This window comes from Eutrigla gurnardus, assembly GCF_963514095.1.
Source record: "Eutrigla gurnardus genome assembly, chromosome: 6".
NCBI classification, from domain to species: domain Eukaryota; kingdom Metazoa; phylum Chordata; class Actinopteri; order Perciformes; family Triglidae; genus Eutrigla; species Eutrigla gurnardus.
In genome coordinates, this window is record NC_139920.1 from 5,268,429 (window position 1) to 5,294,185 (window position 25,757).

Here is a 25,757-nt window from a genome sequence, read left to right on the forward strand (position 1 = left end):
ATGAAGCCACCAATTTACACCCGTATTACACCGTCATACACACTCGGTTGCAAACATGCATGTGGGATCCCGTTCTCTCGTGCACAATGCTCTCCGGAATGACGCTAGCCGCGAGCCACTTGCTCAACGTGCATGTGAAAGGAGTGGATGGAAGGAGGGGAAACAGATCCTGATCAGGATAGATCTTTGGATCACTGGAGAATTAGAGATAGATGGAAAAGGTTCATATGTCTGAAGGAATAAAACAAGGATATTATCGATTGTAAAGAGGCTCAGAAGGGTTTAAACCTGGTTCGACCTGTGAAGTTAGCAGCCATGAACTCATAAACACGTGTCTCTGTTAGCCGTTACAGTAAAGTGTGTCTTCATTTGACCCGTCAAACCCCCCAGTGTAAGAAGAAACACACTCTGGTGTGTCCAGACTTCACCAAGACGGGTGCCTGCCCTCGAGGGGCCCGCTGCAAGCTGCAGCACCGCCAACCAGCCAAACGAAGCGCCAGCAACACCTCCACCACCCCCCCGGCCAAGAAGACCCGGACCAAGGAGTCCACTAAGAGGTCAGGGAAGCAGATTCTAAAGAGCTCATCTGTAATTCTCAAGAATCATCATCATCCAAATTAATTTCACCAGTTTGACATCCTGTAAAGATAAAGTGCAGTAATGTCTCCTTGCTTGGATGAGTTAAACAGGTAAACACAGTTAGGTCTGACTGTTAGCACCACTAGCTACCAGCATCCTGCTCAGTGTGGACATGTTGTTCCCGATCTCTTCTGTTGCCTCCTTAACGTCCTGTTGTTTCCTCTCGCTAGGCCCCACCTGTCTGTCGTCATGCCACAAGCCCCTCAGGGGGCTCCGAGGACTCCCACCAAAGGTCCTCTGGCCCTGCCCTCCTTCATCTCCCTCTCCAGCTCCCCCGAGGAGGCAGACGCCCCGGACGCGCTGCCGGCTGAGACCGCACAGGTTAAAGGTAATGAAAACACATGAGCTAACAAAGCTAGCGGAGTGTCCTCCTGAGTACACAACAAACACACAATCTGTGTGTGTGAAGACCTGTCCTTACCATCTACTACCTAGTCCCTCGCTATATATTTATTATGTTATAGTTGTTTGCTGCTCGTCTGGGGAAACTGATGGAATGTTCTTTAAGAGGACTAACTGCTGACTCCAGAGATGTTTTTATGGAAGGATCATGTTTGTCATGAAAGCCACCGGATCATTCCTAGAATGGGGAGTGGTGATTGGTCGAAAGCTGCAGACAGATGAAGCTGATCAGAGCTGGGCTGTAGAGTGTGAGGAGGAATAATGTTCAGAGGACAGAGGTAATAATATTTAGCTTTTGAGCCGGACGGAGGCACAGCTGAGCTCTCTGTTGACAGACGAGACAGATAGAGGATTAGGGGAGAGGCTGCCCCTCCCCCGAACCTCCCCTCCCACCAGGCTCCACCGTCCACCTGCCTGCTAGACACACACACACACACACGCGCGCGCACACACACACACACACGCGCGCACACACAGACACACACACGCACGCACAGACACACACACACTGCTGAGCAATACTTTACCAAACTTTTTTTTTACTTTGTCTCTTTTGTATTTCTTAATTTTATTGTCTTTTACCTGATACTCAACAAGTGAGTCCGGCTCCCAGGGGACTTTAAAGTTTCCATGGAAACCAGATGCATGTTAATGTTGGCTCCCGAGATGCAGAGAGAAGGGATTAGGCTCTGCTTTGTTGAGCTGGATCATTAACCTTTGAGATTTGGGCAGATTCCTTTTTCATCCTGTGAGCTGATCCAGTCACATAGTTGATGTTTGTAAGACTAAGTCATATACGGCATATAATGTCATATATTGAATAATTGAATCAGCATCTAAATCAATTACAAAGACAAAAATCTAATAATTAAAACAAACAAATGTGTTTCTGGTCAAATCTTCCTTCTCTTTCATGGTTTATATTTAGTCTCCTCTGCCTGGAAACCAGCAGGACCTTTGACCTGACCAGAGTCATCTTGACCTCTGACCTTCTCCACTCACAAACACTCAACCCAAACATCTACTAATATTGTTGCAGTGTATGTGTGGGTCTGCTGACTTCATGCAGTCAGTAAGGAAGGAGGTCTGAACAGACCCCCTCACCATCAGGACTGGAAGGGTTTCTGGGATAGATTTACGAAGACTGGTGCAGTTTGTTATTGCAAGATCGCAGTGCTTCCTCATTTTGCGTCGTATTTATCAAACCTGGCAGCCACCAGGTAAACAGTGCATACTCCGCCCTCCAGCGTAATTAGCACGCCTCTAAAAGCAATGAATGGGCCCGCATGTATCTAACATGGATCTTGAAACGTCAAAAAAAGAAAGCGTACAACAGGGCACAGGCGAGGAGAACCGGTTCAGGTCCACCAGAAATGAATGTCTTGTAATGTGCAGCAAAACCATAAAAATGAGACAAAATAATGGGCAGATACAATTGCTGGACTGGCCAGAGCAGAAACCAAATGATGTCGCCACCAGCAAGAGACGAATGATCACTCTGCAGCGATGCAGAGGACCTCCGACGTTCCATCCAGACCTGAGACATGCAGACGTGAGACATGCAGACGTGAGACATGCAGACGTGAGACATGCAGACGTGAGACATGCAGACGTGAGACATCCAGACCTGAGACATCCAGACTTGCAGTCTTTGTAAATACCGGGGAATGTATAATTAGGCACATTTAACACGTATCCTCCCATCTTTTTGCGGGGAACACTTTCCCCATGACCCTCCCACGAGCATATTGACCCTTAGTGTTTTACTTTGTGTTTGTGTGGGTCAAACTCCACATTTAGTTTCACATCCAGTTTCAACTTCTTTCTGTGCGATCACAAATAGTCACGTGATGGTCTTGTCGTCCGTCTTAAGTGTTACTAATGACACTCTGGTCCTTCAGTAACACGCTGAGCCTCATTAAACGTGGAAGTCGGCCAAACAAGCCGCTCCTCACTTTGCAGAAATCAGCTCCAACTCAATGTATCACTGCCAGACGGCAACCTCACACACACACTTCCTGTACAGACGCCTCCATCCATCCCTGTTGTCCTCTCCTCTTCCTCATTTACTCATCAGCTGAGGTGTCATCACTCAGCGCTTAAGCTAAGGATTTAGCACACACACACGAGTAAACACACACAGCGTCTTTTTGTCATTTCATCGGTGCCGATACTCTTTCTTTCCTTTTCACCCCCCAGAGAAGAGACTGCAGATCAAGCCTCGGCTGTGAAACTACAGAGACCAGCAGCCCCGGAGGTGAGGCCCCCCATGGATAATGTATATCTGTCTCCTCCCTTTGAATGTCTTCCCTCAGGGCCTGAAAGTGTTATTTTCTAGATCTATACTAGAATCCTTTGTTTTACTCATCCATCTAGATGTTTACAGTACTGATTCCTTTTTTCCTCATCCGGTTTTGTAAATTTTAAAAAGACAAATAAAATCTGAATTCTTAACCGTGACCACCTGAGAGTGTTTCTAGGCTGCCATGTTTCTCTCTGGGAGCGGCAGAGGGCGACGTCGCATGATCTGGCGTGTTTGTGAGAGTTTTCATCTGGAAGGTGGTGACAGCAGCAGTAGTGCCCCCCCGTTAGACACACGAGTGGACAGTGACTTCATCCTCACCACACCGAGGGGCCGCAAGCTCTTTCTGCTTCCTATTCACACTGATTTACATTTTACTTATAAACACATTTTCTCTCCTCAAGCCGTATTCAGAAGATGATGACATCACATAGGGAGCTAGATTAACCTAATACAAGTTAACCAATACCAAATGACAGGATAAGCTTGCTAATAGATAGCAGCAGTACCCTCCTACAGCACCTGTAGTCTGCTCTCCTGATGGACCGGCACATGGAAGCTTCAAATCATTACAGTCACATCTGATTGGTCGACTGATTACAAACCACACAATCATCCAGATTCATGCGACTATCAAGCTGCTGTTTCAGAACTGTGTGTTTGTGTGTGTGTGTGTGTGTGTGTGTGTGTGTGTGTGTGTGTGTGTGTGTGTGTGTGTGTGTGTGTGTGTGTGTGTGTGTGTGTGTGTGTGTGTGTGTGTGTGTGTGTGTTAAAGCATGACACGGGAGTGGATTTTCACTCCCGTCCCATCCCACTCCCAGAGAAAACATCCCATCCCATCCCAATCCCGGGCCGGAGTAAAAAAAAAATCCCATCCCGTCCCACTCCTGTAGAATGACTCCCGCTCCCACTCAAAATACTCCCACTCCCATCCCACTCCGTTTTTTTTATTATTATTTTTTTATAATTAATAAGTTAGTCATTAGGAAAGTCAACTCGCATGAATCTATGCAATATTTGCGACTTCCCAATAAATTCAGTTAATCTCACCGACGGATCATTGTGTCGGACTTTAGTGTGTAGCTCTCGCTTCCCAGCTTCATCGCCTCTACCTCCCTCCATTGTTGTTGTTGTGTGTCTCCCGCCCCCTAGTCCCGCGCATTTAACTTCCGGTAGTGGCCGGCCCGGCCGGAAGTCAAAGCACTGTTGGATGTGTAGTTCTTTTGACTTGCTAACGCAAGTCAAAATAGCTTTGGCTCACTGAAAGATGACTACAAAAATGGACGTGTCTGTCCTTTTGGTTGTTTAACACGGCTGAAAATCATCATCTATTAATGGCGTTCCCGCTCCTGCACGCTCCCGTTGATTTTTATTCCCATCCCGTCCCAATCACGGGATTAATAAAACTTTGACTCCCATCCCGTGGGAATCCCATGGGAATTCCCGAAAAATGTCATACTCTAGTGTGTGTGTGTGTGTGTGTGTGTGTGTGTGTGTGTGTGTGTGTGTGTGTGTGTGAGACAGATTCTGGCTCTCTGTGCTTGTAAATGAAACGTCCAGCCCTAACTGTGATGAATAAACGTATTCTTGGTTTTAAAACAGGAGCCTGGCTTTGTTTTATTTCGCTGCTCCAGATTTGCTCGTACAACTGACACATATGGTGATTTTTCCTGCACACTTGATTGATTGAAAACACATGAGTTATCTTTCCAACAGGATTATTAATAGGCCGATATATATATATTTACAGTGTGTGGAGCCTTGAATAGTTGGTTACCATTGATGACGTACGTACGTTTACACGCAGTAAAACGGACGAACGTTGGAGTGCAATAACTCGTCAAGCTAGCAAGAAAACGAACCATCGCTAATGCAGCCTAAACAAATACTTTACACGTCTGTGATCTGTGAGTGGGTAGAATACATGAGTTATATGTGTTTATATGTGTATGTGTGTATATGTGTTTATATGTGTATGTGTGTATACTGTATGTGCATGTGTGTCTGTGTGTTTATGTGTATGTATTTATGTGCATGTATGTACTGTTTATATTTGTGTATGTATGTACTGTATGTGTTTATGTGTATGCATGTGTGTGTATATGTGCATATGTTTTAATGTGTGTGTGTATATGTGTGTGTGTGTGTATATGTGTGTATGTGTGTTTATGTCTACGTGTGTATATGTGCATGTGTGTGTATATATGTGTATGTGTGTTTATGTCTACGTGTGTATATGTGCATGTGTGTGTATATATGTGCATGTGTGTTTATGTCTACGTGTGTATATGTGCATGTGTGTGTATATATGTGTATGTGTGTTTATGTCTACGTGTGTATATGTGCATGTGTGTGTATATATGTGTATGTGTGTTTATGTCTACGTGTGTATATGTGCATGTGTGTGTATATATGTGCATGTGTGAATGTATATATGTGTATGTGTGTTGGATGGCAGATCCCAACCACACCCACCAGCCAACAACAAGGATCCACAACACCAGCAGCCCCACAGCACAGGACAAACCAGGACCGGACCCCCAGGGGTCGACCACATGACCCATGCCCCGAGGGGGACCAGCAAGTGGGAGACGGCCAGACCCGAACCCGGGCCAGAACCCCGAACCGGGCCAGAACCCCCCCAAGTATACGCGTTGACCGGTTGTGGTGTTCCACTGTGGAGGCGAGTCCTCTTTGACAGCCATGTTTGGAAACATGTTTTCATCATACGAGGTTTGTTACCTGCATCCATCTCAACACCCGGACATCCTGGACGTCATGGAAACAGCTGTCAGAGAGGATGCTGGGATATGTTAGTCATCTAATGCTCTGCAGTAAGTCCAGAGCTCGGCTAATAAAACTATTAATATGCTGTTTGTGTGTGTAAGTGAGAATGTGAGATATTTACAGCTTTACAACGCTATGTAACTGAGGGCGTTGTCACGGCAGCAGGGGAACACAACATCGATACAACAGCTAGGACGACACTACACACACATTTACTTAGCTTCACGGATTAATGAAATGCTGTGTGTGTGTGTGTGTGTGTGTGTGTGTGTGAGAGAGAGAGAGAGAGAGAGAGCACCTGTGTGTGTGTGTGTGTGAGAGAGAGAGAGCACCTGTGTGTGTGTGTGTGAGAGAGAGAGAGAGAGAGAGAGAGAGAGCACCTGTGTGTGTGTGTGTGTGTGTGTGTGTGTGTGTGTGTGTGTGTGAGAGAGAGAGAGAGAGAGAGAGAGAGCACCTGTGTGTGTCTTTATGAGTGTGTATGTGTGCGCGTGTGTATATGTGTGTGTGTTCATGTATGTGTGTGTCTTGGCGTGTGTGTGTGCGTGCGTGCGTGTACATGTGTACATGTGTATGTCTTGGTGTGTGTGTCTGTATGTGTGTGTGTGTGTGTGTGTGTGTGTGTGTGTGTGTCTCATGCATTGAGCAGTGAGCGGAGATGGAGAGCTCGACATGTTTCTGAGAAAAGGCAGGAGACGGGGAGCATCACTCTTCTCTTCTCCCCCCCCCCCCTCCTCCCCCACGTTGCTCCTCTCCTGAGCTGAAGACCTAAGTGCCTGAGACAGATGTCTGCTGCCTCTTGTCTGAAACCCTCAACGCGAGCTGCTGAGCTCGGCAAACTCTAATTAAGATCAATATTTCAATTTTTAGTAAAAGCGCACGAGACGCAGAGAAGACAGAGGGAGAGAACTCATGTGTCAAACTGGGGAGACGAAAGGGAGAAAAAGAAAGGTCAACTGTGATTCTTCATTTTGTGTGTGTGTGTGTGTGTGTGTGTGTGTGTGTGTGTGTGTGTGTGTGACTGACTGTAGTAAGAACGGTTTGTGATACATATGTTCCAAATGATCTCTTCTTTCTATGAGGCCTCATCTTTTCAGCTTTACTTTTTTCCTCAGTAGATGGTGGAGGCATCATCACCATCCTGCAGACTTTGTAGGCTTCACGTGGTCTTCAGGGAGGCCCCCGTGTTCCCAGCTCCGTGGCGGTCCCGTGTTCCTCCGTGGAGGTCCCATGTTCCCAGCTCCGTGGAGGTCCCTGTGTTCCTCCGTGGAGGTCCCATGTTCCCAGCTCCGTGGAGGTCCCTGTGTTCCCAGCTCCGTGGAGGTCCCGTGTTCCCAGCTCCGTGGAGGTCCCCTAGATCCTACGCTGTCATCGCCCAAAACAAAAGTAATGCCAACTAGTGAAACTCATTGTAGTTTCTTATTTCCCTCCTTTCTGCCTAGATTCCGTGTCTTCACATTTCCAGCCTCTTTGAGACCAGAACCGTTGCCTCTCTCTGGTGAACAAACCTGTTTCTATGGAGATGAGGCCTCCTACATGAAGTGGAACTCTTGCTTTCTAAAGTAAGCCCCCCTGTTCACTCCACTGTCCGTGTACATGCGTGCGTGTCACATCCCTGCACAATTAAAGCTGAATCCTCCACAGCGGCATTAGTGACTTAACAGCGGTGACAAAACCCTCCAGGCCCCAGATAACCCTGAGCCACCTCCTGCAGCCGCTCCTTTTGGTCCTGGATGCGGTCTACCTTGGCTCAAAGCTCGCCTCGCCTGCCGCCTCAAAGCCCACCGCCGATCCTCCACCTTGCTGATGTCCGTTTTGCTTAAATCGGTAGAAGTGCACGTGCAGCGAAGTCCCAAAGGCACAATGAAAACCCTGACTTCAACCATTTGTGTCTCAAGCCGTCGGCCGCAGACCCCCCCCCCCCCCCCCCCCCCCCCCCCCACACACACACACACAATGAAGGGACCAGCAGATCTTCTTAAATGTGCCATTTCAATGCAGAATGCTTAGCTCTGCGTTTGAGGGCCGGCTCCTGCTTATTTGATAAAAAAAAACTCCTAATGACTTCAAATACCTAGATATGATTCCTCCCTTCATCTCACACTCTTCTTTCATCCTCGCCAGCAGATTTGAGGAGGGGGGAGGGGGGGGGGGCGTATTTCATGGCCGTGGTCGGAATGGAAGTTAAGCTCAGCAGCTGTGCAAGGCTTCCTGTTCACATCCGACCAAGTTAAACTTACTGCCACTTGTTTTCCCGGAGATCGGCACTTTATCCAGCAGATATATGACTCACCGCGGCGGTGGATGGGACTCCGGGGGCCGCTGCTGCTGAACAGGCTGAACGGGTCCGGTACCGCGGGGTCCGGGTTTAAGGCCCCCCTCCCCTATCTCCCTCCCCCCGGGAGAAAAGACGTCTGCGTCCTGAATGGAGACGCGCGCGGCTTAATTACCCGTCGATCCGCGGAGATGAGACGGGATGCAATTAGTGGTTAATTGCGAATGAAAACGCCGCGAGGACGATCCAATCACACTTAACGCGCGCGCAGCCACCGCGCGGCCTCCTCGCAGCCTCGGTCGCGGAAATGCGGATTGATTTTCTGCAGTGGGGGCGCGCGGCCTTAAATCGATCAGTATTGATAGATTTGGTAATTTGTGGTGTCAGAAGCGCCCTCGCGCTCTCTGAAAGGAAGCGATATAATAACCTGTTTTTAATAAAGCCACTAATGTGTTTTACATTCGAACTCTTTAACTATCCAGAAGACTTGCTTTAATTGTGCTTCTACGTTTGAACCCAATCTGGCCTCCAGGAAACATGTCACTCTTTATAGATCAGCTCTTATTATTGGTTATTTGGATGTACTGATATCTGCTGTATCTCTCAGGCCTTCAATGTGTCATTTGTCCAATGAACTTCATCCTGATTTGATTTAACCTCACCGCTTCCTTTTCCAGGGGTCACGTGTGTTTGATTCAAATGGATTGGCTCATAATTCAGAAAATCTACTGCAAAAACAAAACATGGATAAATAAACAGACTATCAACAGTCTTACCTTTTGTGTGAGTCTTTTATTGTACTTCGTATTTTGCTTTTGTTATTTGCTGCTGTAACACTGTGCATCCCCCAGTGTGGGACTAATAAAGGATTATTGTCTTATTTTATTTATGTAACTGGCTTAAGTTAAATTGCACAAGCTTAAACTAAATTGAGTTTAATCCTTCTGTCAAGTTGGGGCCACAATGCGATGTGTGCTCAGCCTCTAAGTTAATATATGAATAAAGTGTCACATATTTAAAACGATGATACGGGTTTAATGTTTCATGTTTATCATTATAAAGGCCCAAGAGTGTAACCTATATTCTTAATTAATTGACAAATGAGTCAACAACCTGCAAGTCACTTCGTTCCTCGTGAGACGTAAACATGCTGACGGCCGCATTACGTCACCGACACGCCGCGTGGAACCGGCGAAGACGAGTAAACGTGGTTTTGCTGTGAGAAAGTCCCGGAGCTCCGCCGTGCAGTAGCATCTGCTCGGTCACTAGAGGGGGGGTCTGCTGCACCTGTCCTCCCTGCGCGCTCCGCTCTCTTCGGCTCCGCTCGGCTCCGCTCGGCCGGCCCGCTGACAGCGCGGAGCCTCTCCAGCCCGTGTGGGCTTTCCTATAGGACAATGCAAATGCGCCGCTGTGGTCTCCTCCCATTGGCCCGCCACACCTCCGTGTGGGAGGGTCGCGGGCCACGCCGTCTTTATAAGAGCACATTGCCTTCCAGCGGCTCAGTGACACTGCTGGTTGCACCGGGAACCTCTTAGAACTGTCCGAGAGTATTTTAGTGAGAAAAGCAACTGGGATTGATCACCTCTTGCATAATATTACAGCCAAGTGACCGGGAAAGGTCAGCCGTGCAGCCCGGTGAGGGGCCAGGACCGCGGGGACCCGCTGCTTGAATCACATATCTGGACTGACCACAACAACAGGGGACCAGACCCTCCTGTTCCTCAAAGTGGGACCACCACCTGCAACTTCTCATCTCTCTCAGATGCATAGTAACTTTGAAAGCGCGTGCACGTGTCATCTTGGCACCGTTTTACGCGCGCCTGCCTTGCGCGCACACACACACGTCTGACCTGTGTACCTAAAACGTTGTCCCCGGGCCGATGATCCAGTGATCCGGTGATCTCCTCAGCATCACGTTGTAGACAGCAGGGCGCAGAGGATGCTGGGAACATATGTGTAAGACGCCGAGCGGAGGAGACGGAGGCTTTGCTGTTACTTGATCGAGCAGCGGCGGCAGCGGGGACAGTTAATCACACGGAGGCAGCGGGCTGCAGAGGTGACGCGAGGACAGCACAGGTCGGTGTCGGGCTCGAGTTTCCGCCGCCGCGGGGGCTCCTGCTATTAAAGCTGCATCTGACCTGGAGAAGTTGTCAACAAGAGCCGCGGGCGGAGGCGGACTGGCAGGTGTACAAGTGACTTTACATGCAGACGTATATTCACGCCACTATATATAGAAGTTGTGTTCGGGACGAGCGGCCTTAATAAGTTTCTCCTCCTCCCACCGCCGGCCCTGCAGAAGCTGTGCGCGGCGGGCGTGTGCGTGTGTCTATATATATATACATCCATACACACACCGTCCCGGCTGTGATCCGTGGACCCGGGGGGGCTGCCCGCCGTCGGTTTGGCTGTGAGGGCAGGAGTCGTCGCATGGACTGACATGGCTACCGACCTCGCCATGAGCGCGGAGCTGCCCAACAGCCCTCTGGCTATCGAGTACGTCAACGACTTCGACCTGATGAAGTTCGAGGTGAAGAAGGAGCCGCCGGAGGCCGACCGCTACTGCCACCGCCTCCCGTCGGGCTCCCTGTCCTCCACCCCCATCAGCACCCCCTGCTCCTCCGTGCCTTCCTCGCCGAGCTTCTGCGCCCCGAGCCCGGGCGCGCAGCCCAACCAGAGTCTCACCAGCGGGGTCAACAGCAGCAGCAGCGGCAGCAGCAACAACAGCGGCGGCAACAACAGTCACGGCAACGCGGGCAAACCGCAGCTGGAGGACCTGTACTGGATCCCCAGTTACCAGCACCACATCAACCCCGAGGCGCTCAACCTGACCCCGGAGGACGCGGTGGAGGCCCTCATCGGCAACGCGCACCACCACCACCACCACCAGGCCTACGAGGGCTTCCGCGGGCAGCAGTACGTCGGGGAGGACCTGTCCACGGCCTCGACGGCCCACCATCACCAGGGCCATCACCACCACCACCATCACCACCACCACGGCCACCACGCCCGCCTGGAGGACCGCTTCTCGGACGAGCAGCTGGTCAGCATGACGGTGCGGGAGCTGAACCGGCAGCTGCGGGGCTTCAGCAAGGAGGAGGTGATCCGCCTGAAGCAGAAGAGACGCACCCTGAAGAACCGGGGCTACGCGCAGTCCTGCCGCTTCAAGCGCGTCCAGCAGAGGCACATGCTGGAGACGGAGAAGTGCACCCTGCAGTCCCAGGTGGAGCAGCTGAAGCAGGACGTGGTGCGGCTGGCCAAGGAGAGGGATCTGTACAAAGAGAAGTATGAGAAGCTGGCCAGCCGGACCTACAGCTCCGGCGGAGCCGCCAACACGAGAGATCCGGGGAAACCGGCCAACAGCGACTTCTTCATGTGAGACACTGAATCCCAACCGCACCCAACACCCTTCTAACATTACTTTAGATCTTTCTGCTTTTGTATTTTGTTTACAGTTTTTTCCCTTGAAAAAGACAAACACAAGTAAACAAATACGTATTCGGCGCGCACAACAGTCATCCGCGTGCGCGCGTTCAGTCTTAAAGAAGTTCATAGGCTCGGCCTGTCAGGTGGGCGCACGGGAGCCCCTCTCTCTGGTCTTATTGAACCGAGGTGACACTTAACGGGACTGTCTTAATTCAGAGAGAGGGTTTGTCTTAAAGGTGGAGGGAAGAGGGTTTTTTAAAGGATCAGATTGGACTAAAACGGCAACGCGCGCCTCCGCGGCGGACCGCTGGTGATGAAGCAGAGAAGAGACCTTCCAATAGTGCAAGTCTAGTCCCCGTCCCTATTTGCAACCCTGCATGCAGGACATGTATGGTAACCTCCAGTCATCTCCCACAGTCCTTCCACGTGTATGGACAGCATGGCCCACGGTCCTCTCCTCCTCGTCTTCCTCCTCTTCCTCAGACAGCATCAGGCCTGGGAATGCAAGGACCACAACATGTCCCCCCACAACCCCCCAGAGGTGCAAGGACTGCGGACAAACATGCAAAACAATCTGCTAATTGCGAGAAATGGATGCGTCTTTAACTGCTATTTTCAATCAATTTTTCTATTGTTTTAAAAAGAAAAGAAAAACGACAAAAAGAGATTAACTGAGCCAGATTTTAGACGGTATTTATTTCCACCTGTACATAATGTGTAGAGAAGAAAACAGTTGACTGTGTTATTTGAACTCTCTCTCTCTCTCTCTCTCTCTCTCTCTCTCTCTCTCTCTCTCTCTCTCTCTCTCTCTCTCTCTCTCTTTCTCTCTCTCTCTGTCTTTTTAAAAAAGCTTTCGTTGCTTGGATTCTTTGAAATGTCTTAAATGAAATGTTTGTATGTGACAGCATGCAACCCGTCTACGGTGTCCTCCTCCCGAACCCGCGTCACGAAGGCAATATACTGCACTAAAAGAGATAGGACCTTTGATCTGTTACTCTCTAACCCGGATGTAAATTTGATGATCTAATAGACGGACAAGGACTGCATTCGCTGCTAAAACTCTATGCACCAACCCGATTAACCGACTTAGTTGAAGTTTCTTTCTTGTTTTTTTTTTACTCTGATATTTGGAGACGACACGCTTGCGTCTTAATGAGCTCTGATTGGTTGAACGGAGGAGGATTGTCCTGGTGGTCGAGGCCCGTCCGTGTGTTTTCTGCTGCCGAGATATATGTGCAATGTTGTGCAGAAGTGTCCGGTGATCAGACGGCGACCTGTTGGATCATGTCCGGCAGAGACCGGCTGGAAGGTTCCTAATACGTCAGAATGACACAGAAATAAACACAGAAATAATAATAATAATAATAATAATAATAATAATAATAATAATAATAATAATTGTGTTGCTCTCCAAATGTGCCCCCGTCGAGACACGAAAACAAAAACGATCAAAGTCAATTTAGCATCGGATCGAAAATAATAAGGCAATTTCCTTTCTCTGTTTTAATTTTTTTTATTGGTTTGATGTGCACTCAAATGTTATATATCTATTTTTTTTACAAAAACAATTACAGCCTAAAACTCCTAATTTGATTTGAAAGAAGAAAGCGAGACATAACGGGAAGCAACCTTCTGCACAGTGCTGTTGATGTATATCTGTACATATAATTTCTATATTTATTCAATGAACGTGTCCTAACTGTCGACAAGTGAAAAACCTACACAAGTGGAACGTTGTTGAGAATCTTGTTTTCATAATGTTTAATAAAAAGTTCTGTCCCAAATCTGTCGGACTGCTGCCGCGTCATTGTCACGGAAACGCTTTTATTTTGAAACCAAACAGGCGACCTGCCTCTGAATTATTGAAGCTCTGCTTTTATGTGAGAATGTCACAAACATTTACTTCTACTCTTGTGCGCAGCTGAAAACCAACAGCGCGACAGCTGGTTAAAAAGCCATTTTATTAATAATATTTAGTGTTATTGTAGATCAATTATGACGGTCATTTTCGTGAAAGAAGAATCTAAAGAAGTTTGACTAGAGTTTAACCGACATCAACAGACATTTTTTTACGTTTACACAAATGTTTTAATGTGCTCAAATATAATATATTAATATGATAATTAAAGACATAATTAAAAAAAGGCTAAATTTGATAAATCATAATTTTAAGATTTATAGTCTAATCTGTAACGACAGGATGTTGACCAATATCAAAAAATCTATTTATTGGGAATGTTCGGAGTAAATCTCTATTTATTGTTGTTGTTTGCATTATTATTATCATTATCGTTATTATTATGATCATTGTCGTTGTTGTTATTATTATTACTATAAATATCGTTATCGAAATTATTGTTATTATTATGAGTAGGCCGAGTAGAAGTCGGTTTTTATTAAAAGCGGAACAAATAAATCTATCTATCTAAATTTTAAATCCTCATTTGCCTTTAAAACTTTTTTTTCCGATCTCCCTGATTTTTTCCCGCTTTTTAGTCTCGAACACTTGTCGGCTGTGATTCTTCCGCGGCTCCTCAGCTCCGCTGCCCGGCTTCGGCCGCCTGTCAGCGGGCCTCTCTGCGCCCGTCAGCCGGTGATGGATGGATGAAGCCGGCCTGCTCTCAGCGAGGAGAGGAGCTGCTCTCTCTCTCCCCGCTGTGTGTGTGTGTGTGTGTGTGTGTGTGTGTGTGTGTGTGTGTGTGTGTGTGTGTGTGTGTGTGTGTGTGTGTGTGTGTGTGTGTGTCCGGCAGCCTTGCATGCCTCGATGTCCACTCTAAACGGCCTTAAGTGTCTCCGTCCTCCGGGCGGAGCAGCGGGCTGACACGGATGTCTCCCCGCGTTGGTGCTGATGTGACACCGCCGTCAGGCCCGCTGGGTGGCGGCTCACTTCACACACACGCTACAAGTCACCGCGAGTGTGTGTGTGTGTGTGTGTGTGTGTGTGTGTGTGTGTGTGGGTGTGTGCTTTTAAGCCTGATATTTTAACTTAAAATAACTTTAATCTACCAACAGCGAGGCGTCACACTGAGGTTTCGATGACGTCAGAACAGAGACGCGGCAGGTAGACCTGACCGTGTTGCGTTTAAGGTCTCTGAGTCATATCAACGTGTGTGTGAGTGAAAGAAGCAGTGAGACAAGTGCCTTTTAGTTATGACCTTTTCCTCTTTGTGGTCTCAACGTTCTGCATTTCAAACATTTCTGTCCCAGAATAGAATCTGTCATTAGATATTAAACTTATTATTATTATTATATTATTGTATTCTGCTCTGTTATGATTCCCTGAGCATTATTGCACAGATTCATTGTGCACTTATTCAATACCAATACAAGACATGTCCTCGTTACAGCTGGGCTGCCGTCATGTCTCTGTTCAACAACTTGGAAGCCTAATTAAAGGTTTAAGTGATGGAATATATATTTTCTCTTACGTCCACCTCCTACCTTCTCCCCTTCTCTCCCTCCGTTCAGCCTCTCCATCACTCTCCTCCTCTTCCTGCTTTTGCTGACTCAGAGGAAACGTTGAGCAGTGTGACAGTGTGAGAGTCAGAGAGAGAGAGAGTTTATCACACACACACACACACACAGAGAGAGAGAGATTGAGATGGTACATATAGGGGAATGAAGGAACACACATGTGCTGTGTTTGTGTTTTTATGTGTGTGTGAGAGATGGATCGCCATGACTACACTTCTCTATCCATTAATCAGGGCAGAGTCCATCCGAGAAACAAAACAAGGGAAGTAGCGAGAGAGAGAGAGAGAGAGGGAGAGAGAGAGCGGTGCAGTGTGTCTCTGGCGTCTGGAGCTGCTGAGATTCAACACAGTCAGCGTCTCTTCGGCTCAGCTTACCTACAGTACACACACACACACACACACACGCACACACACACACACACACACACACACAAACGCACACACACACACACACACACACACACACATGCACACAGAGCGAGAGAGAGAGAGAGAGAGAGAGAGTCCAGACAAACACTGGAAAAAGCTCACAGCTGATAGATTCACATCATTTTAATGAGCCTGATAGAAACCTCCGCCTTCACCTCCTTTATCTGTTGTAGTTGTTGAACCTTGACCCCCGGACCCTCCAAACTAGTGCAGCATCAAAGAGAGTTCTCATGTTGGTTGTTTCTTGAAGTCTTAAATCTTGGTTCATATTGTGCTGGCATGGTGTAACAATAACAATAATAATAATAACAACACATATAGTTGTGTATTTTCTTTCTGCCACAGAAACAAGTCAGTGACACTATATTTAAAGAACAATGAACTCTCTTATGGTCATTAGATTATATGTATAAAAAAAAAACCTTTATCACATTCACAGTTGATTGGCTTCGGTCTAAAGGCTTCACAGGGACAAACAGTCACGTGCTGCCCCCCCCCCCTCCAGTGCTCCACTGGTCATCTTCCCAGCGGACTGATGTACTTTGGGGCCATCTTCATTTAATTGCTAATTCATCATTTACAGTTTTTCTCGATTGCTAAAACACATTTCTCGAAAGCTGCTCTCCTTTTCTCTAAACTGTGAACATAAAACCCAATTTTCAAGCTACATTCACAAAACCTCAGACTCTTCTCGCAAAACCAAACTTTTTTTACTCAAAACAGTTCAATCGGTGCTCAAAACTGAACTATGTTGTCAAATCGTGCCCCGAGTCAATCAAAATTAAAAACACTACAGAGCAGTCACTAAACACTATGTAGAAAAATAGAAAACACAATGCTCAGGACATGAAGCGGTAGAAATAAATGTTCATTGTTCACTGTAGGCTAAATGCATGTTGCAAAACAAAAAAACTGTTTATTTAGCACTTGTACATAGTAAAAAATAAAAGTACAAAAAACAGAAATCTTGTGCATTTAGCACTTGTATACAGTGAGCCTACGTAAAAATAAAGTACAAAAATATACATGGAATACTAGGCCTAGAAACAGACTAACCCTCCATTACAATACTACAGTACATTGGCACAGTGATGTACTGAAACACATATTTACTTACAGTATACTGTGGTACAGTATATAGTATAGTCATACAGTAATTGCTGTCAAAATTTACATACTATAATGTCAAAAAAGGTAATTTCTTCTCTAAATCTCTAAATTTCTTCTCTAAATCTTGGGATTATGGGGGACACAGTGAATCTACTGATGTTTGGTTGTACCCTTTGTCCGGCCTCCCTCATGCTCATATGGACAAGAACATGGTCAATCACAGTAGCTCTGATTTCATCAGATATTACTGTTCTTTGTCTTCACTGACCACCTCGACCACCTCAACCTCCTCGACCACCTCTCACACGAACTCCTCCTCTCTGATTTCTATCCATTGTAGTGCCTCACAAACCAGTGCTCTCTGAATATATGTTCCCTCACATCGTTAGCCACAAGTGTGATCAATTTTGAGTTGTTGTGTTCAACCAATGACTTTTGTGCTTTACTTGTGTTTGACTTTTGCCACCTGTGCTCACCATTATGCAACACAGGTGCATCACAATGAAAATGTGTTGGCAAGTTGTGTCTAAACAGGTGAAAAGTGCTTATGGTTTTGCCAAAAGAGTGACTGATTCAATCAGTGGGTTCAGGCAACGGAGCATTTGGTTCAGACAATAGGGTTTAGTGTTTTAGCAATTGAGAAAAACTGTAAAAAAAAGGCCCCTCAAGCAGGGACTGTGGCCCTCTAATTTTCAGTACTGACACTGGTCTGGCCCGATCACATCTCTTAATAGGCTACGCCCTTCTGTCCTGGTTCTCCTGGCAGAGATGTGGTCCGGATCCAAACTGTGGTGGATGAAGGCCACATCTACCAACGACTGTGCAGCCACAGGTGGAGGAGGAGGAGCAGGATGAGGAGGATGGAGAAGGGGGAGGATGAGAGGATGAGAGGATGAGAGGAGGAGGGGAGGAGGAGAGGAGGGGGAGGATGAAAGGAGGAGGAGGAGGAGGGGAGGAGAGGAGAGGAGGAGGAGAGGAGGGGGAGGAAGAGAGGAGGAGGAGAGGAGGAGAGGAGGGGGAGGAGGAGGTGGAGGAGGAGAAGGAGAGGAGAAGGAGGAGGGGAGACAGAGTGAGCATGACAGGAAGCTGTGTAATGGATTGTGGTTTAATCCTAATTGTGGTTTAGTCCTGATTGTGGTTTAGTCCTGATTGTGGTTTAGTCCTGATTGTGGTTTATTCCTGATTGTGGTTTAGTCCTGATTGTGGTTTAGTCCTGATTGTGGTTTAGTCCTGATTTATTCCTGATTGTGGTTTAGTCCTGATTGTGGTTTAGTCCTGGTCCAGGTCCTTGCTCGCCGTCCTAACAAGTCACCCTTGTCGGCCGTCCAATGTCGACCAAGAGAAGCCCCAGTTTAATAAACACGATGCCCAGAGACGGAGGTAGAGGTGGCCCAACAGGGGCCCAACAGGGGCCCAACGGGGGCCCACTGCTAAAGCCTGAACTCCCCATAAAGGACTCAATGGGAGCGAAAGTCATAGAGGCCTTTGTTTTGAAGAATTGGTATAAATAATATGCCCACTGGTTCTGTGCAGGTCTTCTCATTTAGCAGGAACCCACATGGCTTCCTCCAGAGGGTCCTGGTGCTCCAGTTAGACCTGTTCCCCCGCGAGGCTCAGCTTTAAAAGTTGTCACCCTACGCAAAATCTAATCGACATTTTTGATAAATCACCTGTGTGCTGTTAACGCTCACAGGGTATTAATAATTATTACTCCTGATCTGGTGATTGAGTTAGTGACCCGGGGCCAGGAGCCCCACAGAGGGGGGGTCCACCATCACACCGGTTCCTGCCCGACGCACCCAGGAAAGCAATTTGGCATCGGTGGTCGTGTAATGCTGCTGCGATCCCTAAACGCATGCCCTGCCTCCATACTGTCACACACACACACACACACACGCACACACACACACACACACACACACACACACACTCTGACACGCTGCATGCTGAGTAGACAAATTCAAACATGCTATCACAGGAGAAAATATGCCCAAACAGCAAATCTAACCTTGTCCCGTGCTTTGAAAATACAATAAACAAACCCAACCAGCAAACAAACAAATGAATGAGAGGGGGGTGGGGGCAGATAGAAGGGGGGGGGGGGGGGGGGGGGGTATTCTACCTGAAAGAAGGTAAATGTGCCATAAAGGCAACATTACCTCCAGATATTCTCCTCTAAATTGTTCAAGCAGAGCATCAGTTACCATGGTAATTAGCAGCATCACACATAACGGTAGTGTTATTATAATGATATTAATTGTGCGTTGTCTTCGTGTCTTTAGTCTCGGTTTGAACTTGACGGGTCACGAGGCGATTTACTGAGTCAACCTTTTAGCGAGGCGTCGACTTCCTGCTGAATCCTTCAAACCACCACTATCCCCTCTATTCATCTTTCACTTCCCCATGTGTGTGTGTGTGTGTGTGTGTGTGTGTGTGTGTGTGTGTGTGAGAGATAGAGAGAGAGATAGAGAGAGAGAGAGAGAGAGAGAGAGAGAGAGAGAGAGAGAGAGAGAGAGAGAGAGAGTGATTTAGCATTTTCTCTGGATCAACCAGTCATGATTATTTCCTCATAAAAAAATGTTTTTGGTTTGTGGCTGTGGTTTCTACACACACACACACACACACACACACACACACACACACACACACACACACACACACACACACACACACACACATGTTGTGGCCAGAGCAGCCTGTGCAGTAATGCAGTGTGGAGGACTGTCCTGTGGCAGTGGAGGGTCAATCAGCAATCAATTATTCCCCTCAGCCTGGCCTGCAGCCAAACCACACACTCACTTCCTGCACACAAACACACAATAAAACACACTGTACACTCACGTTCCTTCAGTCTGCGGCGTTTTTGAACCCAACCTGTAACATGCTGGTTCTTCTGTGTTATATATAATCTCATTAACCTGTGTGTTTTACGGCTGCATGACTGAAGATGAAATTTTACCACTAAACTTCAAAAACAGTCTCCGATCAAAGTGTTTCTTCCCCGGACCAGCGTTTAGACGCATGTGGCCTCCGCTCTGTTTTTCTCTGTGAGTGAGTCCTCTTCAGTCCTGAGGGGGGTCTCTCTCCCAGCTGACATGGGAGTGCCAGCACCACGCCGCCCGCTGTCACCCTGTCACCCTCTGCACCCACAGAACGCTACGCAGGCACTCGCGCGGTGCGACGACGGCAGAGCCGAAGTGACTGAGGTGTCACTGAGCCTGACATATACACCCAGGACCAGGACCCTGAGGCAGACACACGCTGTCCGGACTGATGCACGTCTCAGCGGTGGCTCCGCCCCCACACACTCACGGACAGTGTGTGTGTCTGTGTGATATCTGTTAAATGCTTGTCATGTCTGTCAGGCAGACGTTTGGACAGACGGACAGAATCCCGTTCTGATGACAGACGTTGTGTTGTCTACGTTCAACAGAACGTTTACAGTGTTTTAGAACTAAATCATTGACAGCATGGTCAGTGTGCTGCATACTGGAAATTACTTATATACATACTAGCCAGTCTATCACAGGCTGACATGTAGAGACAGACAGGTAACCAGTCTATCACAGGGCTGACATGTAGAGACAGACAGGTAACCAGTCTATCACAGGGCCGACATGTAGAGACAGACAGGTAACCAGTCTATCACAGGGCTGACATGTAGAGACAGACAGGTAACCAGTCTATCACAGGGCTGACATGTAGAGACAGACAGGTAACCAGTCTATCACAGGGCTGACACGTAGAGACAGACAGGTAACCAGTCCATCACAGGGCTGACATGTAGAGACAGACAGGTAACCAGTCTATCACAGGGCTGACATGTAGAGACAGACAGGTAACCAGTCCATCACAGGGCTGACATGTAGAGACAGACAGGTAACCTCTTGCTGTGAGGTGACAGTGCTAACCTTAACAGCTGGTTGAACATTGTTCAACTTTGTATAAAGTATTATGTTTAGATAATAGTGTAAAGTTACAGTATTATGTAAACATAATTGAAATCATGTGGTCAGATAGAAACGTAAACAACATGAAAATGAAACGTTGGATGGGGTCGTAGATCTGTTTTTAGGGTCCAGAATAAATAACCCGATACGTGTTGCCGTAAGAGTGTTCCATGCAGATCCTGGTTTCATGTGGACCCTATGGACCAACTCCACTTGTGAACTACCAGTCCGTCCACCGTGTCTCTATTCCAGAGCACATCAGCCTTCTTTTAATCCTTCTGAGGTTAAATTCCACCTTGAACAAAGAAACAGAGAAAAAGAGTGGACCCTCACTCAGGAGACAGTAACTGAGGGTCTGTGTTACTGTGGGGGACAGTGACTCTCTTTGGAGCTGGACTTGGAGACCTTTTACATGCACAAACAACTACGGTTTACAACCCACTAAAAGAAAGGGTGAAGGCAGAAAAGGTTATTGGAAGTTAACATTTCTCATGACAATCAATTCAATATATTTTGTCAGGGGAATGGCGTTCTTATACTTGATCCCTGCATTTACATTTACATTTAGGTCATTTAGCAGACGCTTTTGTCCAAAGTGACTTACAATAAGTACATTTGTCAAAAGAAGGAAACAAAGAAACCACAACGTATCATTGCCGATAAAGTAAGAGCTAAAAATAGAACAAGTGTAAGGTCCTCATCTGAGTAAAGTAGTACCTCAAGAGCAACAGTGCTACGATCAGAGTGCTATAGGTAAGGTTTTTTTTTGGGGGGGGGGGGTGTTAGTGGGTCATGCTAGTCGAGGTGAAGTCTGAACAGGTGAGTCTTGAGCCTTTTTCAGAAGATGGCAAATGACTCTGCTGTCCTGACATTAGTCGGGAGTTCGTTCCACCACTGAGGACCAGAACAGAGAACAGTCTGGACTTTGCTGAGCGACATTTGTTTGATTTCAGCGATGGTGGTACCAGCCGGCCAGCTGAAGTAGAGGAGCGAAGTGCTCTTTTCAGGGCGTGAGGTTTGACCAGTGTTTGAAGGTAGATGGGTGCCGTTCCATTGATGGCCCTGAAGGCCAGTGTCATCGTCTTGAATTGGATGCGTGCTGCAACAGGGAGCCAGTGGAGGTCACGGAGGAGGGGGGTCACATGGGAGAATTTGGGTAGATTGAAGATAAGGCGTGCTGCAGCGTTCTGGATACGCTGCAATGGTTTAGTCGCAGAGGCCGGGAGTCCGGCCAGGAGACAGTTGCAGTAGTCAAGGCGGGAGATGATCAGAGCTTGGACCAGGAGTTGCGTTGCATCCTTTGTGAGGAAGGTCCGAATCCTGCAGATATTGTAGAGGGCAAATCTGCACGAACGCTATGATTGGTTGTTTTACCAACCAGACAAACAGCCATCAACCTGACCTATAGGATCGCTGAAAAACCAGAGCGTTGGTCGCTGGTCAGAGAAACATACATGCTGTTGCTGTTCTAGTGAGGACCGGCTCGGTGTAGAGAACTTGGTGTAACTCCTGAAAGTTCTTCTCGATTAAAGGTACGATAAGAGTATCAGAGAGAGAAAGAGAGTTTCTGACAGACTGTCGGAGCAACCAAAGCGACGGCCTCTTTCTTCTGCGATGTGACTAAACTGGGCTACACTCAGAAAAGCACGTCCTCATTCAGCCGTTTAGCAGCGAGCCGCGGATCACTCTGCGGGAAGAGAAAGACGAGCAGAAACAAACAGAATGAAGAAGTGTTTGTGGTGAAGGAGTGCAGACTCAGCTGCGCCGCCGGCGTGTGGAGGAGACGGAGTGCTGAAACCGTCATGGCAGCCTTCGCTCGGTGACAGGGACGAGGAGGAGGAGGAGGAGGAGGAGGAAGAAACAGAGGAAACTAGAGGAGTTAGTGTAAAAGAGGAGCTACTTGTTTGACATGTTGCCGTTTCATTTAGACGTATTTTTGTGGTGAGAGACGTTGGCAGTTTGGGGCCAGCGCTTCTCTTCTCCTGGCCTCTAACGGATCCTGTTCTCTACCTTCACTGCTGCTGTTGCCGTCCTTATTGTTCTGTTTTTCACTGAAATTCATTCTTTCCAGTTTAAGTTACTTCAGGATTTTGTTCTTTGGTAGAAAATAAAATAATGATAATAAATGCTCAGCTGTCTTTCTTTTCATATTCTCCTTGAAATCCGAGAGCCAGACACTTCTCTTCACTCCATATTTCCCCTTTTGATTGATGGAGGTGTCACATTTAGCAGCAAGGCAAGAAAAGTTGAATACAAATTCCTTGTGTATGTCTACATGTAGACTAGAGGAAGTAGCTGCAGTTGAACAAGCTGAGGCACAAAGTACTAGTGTACATAAAGGACCCTTGTAATGTTATACACCTGTCTCATGGAGAACCTGTCTCTCGTGTGGAACCTGTCTGATAGAGAACCTGTCTCCTGTAGAACGTGTCTCATAGAGAACCTGTCTCATAGAGAACCTGTCTCATGTAGAAACTGTCTCAAAGAGAACCTGTCTCAAAGAGAACCTATCCTGTGTGGAACCTGTCTCGTGTGGAACTGTCGCATGTGGAACCTGTCTCATAGAGAACCTGTCTGATAGAGAACCTGACTTGTGTAGAACCTGTCTCATAGAGAACCTGTCTCCTGTAGAACCTGTCTCATGGAGAGCCTGACTTGTGTAGAACCTGTCTCATAGAGAACCTGTCTACTGTAGAACCTGTCTAATGGAGAGCCTGACTTGTGTAGAACCTGTCCCATAAAGGAACCTGTCTTCTGTAAAACCTGTCTCATGGAGAGCCTGACTTGTCTAGAACCTGTCTCATGGAGAACCTGTCTTGTGTGGAACCTGTCTCATAGAGAGCCTGACTCGTGTGGAACCTGTCTCATGGAGAGCCTGACTCGTGTGGAACTGTCTCATGGAGAACCTGTCTCATGGAGAGCCTGACTCATGGAGAGCCTGACTTGTGTAGAACCTGTCTCATAGAGAACCTGTCTACTGTAGAACCTGTCTAATGGAGAGCCTGACTTGTGTGGAACCTGTCTCATAGAGAACCTGTCTCATGGAGAGCCTGACTCATGGAGAGCCTGACTTGTGTAGAACCTGTCTCATAGAGAACCTGTCTACTGTAGAACCTGTCTAATGGAGAGCCTGACTTGTGTGGAACCTGTCTCATGGAGAGCCTGACTCGTGTGGAACCTGTCTCATGGAGAGCCTGACTTGTGTGGAACTGTCTCATGGAGAACCTGTCTCATGGAGAGCCTGACTTGTGTAGAACCTGTCTCATAGAGAACCTGTCTTCTGTAAAACCTGTCTCATGGAGAGCCTGACTTGTGTAGAACCTGTCTCATAGAGAACCTGTCTTCTGTAAAACCTGTCTCATAGAGAACCTGACTTGTGTAGAACCTATCCCATAGAGAACCTGTCTTCTGTAAAACCTGTCTCATGGAGAGCCTGACTTGTCTAGAACCTGTCTCCTGTGGAGCCTGTCTCATGGAGAGCCTGACTTGTCTAGAACCTGTCTCATGGAGAGCCTGTCTTGTGTAGAACCTGTCTCTGATCTCTTGGTCCTGCTGTGGCTCAGAAACCCTTCATGGATTATATCAGTAAACATGTGTTGTGGAGATCAATCCGCTGCAGAGTTCCACCACCAAGTAAACAGATAGTTGACCTGATAAAGCAGAGGGTGGAAGTGATGAGAGGAATCTGCTCATAGAGCATCGTGGTCTCTGGTGTTGTGGGAGCACCGTCCTCTCCCCATTTTACATGTCTGACTCCACCTGTACGTCTCGGTGGTGGAGATCAGCAACCGAGCATGGTGGCATTCACACGCAATCGGCTTGATGAGCGGTTGGACCCCCCCCCCCCCCCCCCCCCCCCACCACCAGCAGGTCTCGGTCAGATAGGCCTCCATGAATAAGTCATCCTCCACCGTCCACTCACCTGTCTGTTTACGGGGATTAAATTTGCATGGCCTTTATTAAGATTTAAAAACATTTTCATCGTCTGAACAAAACACAGGATTTACACGGGTTCATTCAGTCACGCAGCTTTAAGTATTTGGATTACATGTGTTTCATCGACTTTCAGTTCTGGGATTCTGCCTAAAGGGGAAGTGATGAACACATTGACTCAAATAGAAAACAACAGTTCCCTTACAGCGTGTGAACAGCTTGGTGCCCTCAGCGCTTTGACCTTTGCCCATCTTCCAGATACTTCCAGGTACTCAAAGACACGTTTCAGATGTCTGTCTGACGGCATCCACACAGTGATCGGCCACCTGTGTGGAGGGAGAGATCGCACTTCTGTCTGAGGCTCACTTCTCTCCCTCTACACACAACAATGAGTGCAGCCTCATCAATGTCTTTGACCCTTAACCCCAGATGTGAACTATGGGCCTCATCCACCAAGCGTTCTTAGGAAGCAATCCTACGGACATTTAAAAGCATACATGTTTGTGCAAATTAAATGTTTATTGCGTTGTTTTCTAGTCTACAGTTTTAATATACTGTAGGATTGAAATTACCATACTTGTTTTTATCACTTTTAATCTTGTCCAGATATTATTTTCCTTATATTACAAAGCATGGCGGCCTTTGAAAATAAAACCAAGCACTTCACGAACACATTCATTCCTATATATGACTAAACAGTTCTGTGGGTTTGAGCCTTGAACAAGGAGCTGCTGGAGACACACGGCTCATATACGCATCTTCATTCATTATAAGTTCAGCAACACTCGGCTCCCTTCCCATCATGACTTATTTTATTAGGAGATGGAGGATCTGCCAAACACTGGTTGATGACATCACTCACCAGCCGTCAGACTCACCTGAGGTGTCGTCCAATCAGCGGTACGCATGTACTCGCTCCAGAGCACACAATGGGTATCTTGAAAAGACGCTGGATGTGTTTGGAGACAGCAGGTGGCGCTCTGCTCTACAAACCGGAGAAGGTCTATAAATACAGCTGCAGAAATGGTTTTATTCTT

At 47.3% G+C, this 25,757-nt stretch overlaps 2 protein-coding genes across 2 annotated transcripts in view; both read left to right on the forward strand.

Moving 5' to 3' along the window:
* zc3h3 (zinc finger CCCH-type containing 3) overlaps positions 1-3,501 on the forward strand; it is a 69,538-nt gene extending 66,037 nt beyond the window's left edge. The window contains exons 10-12 of the mRNA XM_084011553.1: positions 391-557; positions 810-967; positions 3,241-3,501. Coding sequence (XP_083867679.1) covers positions 391-557; positions 810-967; positions 3,241-3,272 — 357 coding nt within the window. The 3' untranslated portion in view covers positions 3,273-3,501. The remainder of the gene's footprint in view (positions 1-390; positions 558-809; positions 968-3,240) is intronic.
* A 6,427-nt stretch (positions 3,502-9,928) lies between these two features.
* Positions 9,929-13,802, forward strand: mafaa (MAF bZIP transcription factor Aa). The gene has a single exon (XM_084010954.1). The coding sequence runs from the start codon at positions 10,840-10,842 to the stop codon at positions 11,776-11,778; it is 939 nt and encodes a 312-aa protein (XP_083867080.1). The 5' UTR covers positions 9,929-10,839; the 3' UTR covers positions 11,779-13,802.
* The last annotated feature ends 11,955 nt before the right edge of the window (positions 13,803-25,757 follow it).

Excerpts from the sequence above, each read along its gene's own strand:
- mafaa (XM_084010954.1), top strand. The coding sequence starts at position 10,840 with ATGGCTACCGACCTCGCCATGAGCGCGGAGCTGCCCAACAGCCCTCTG.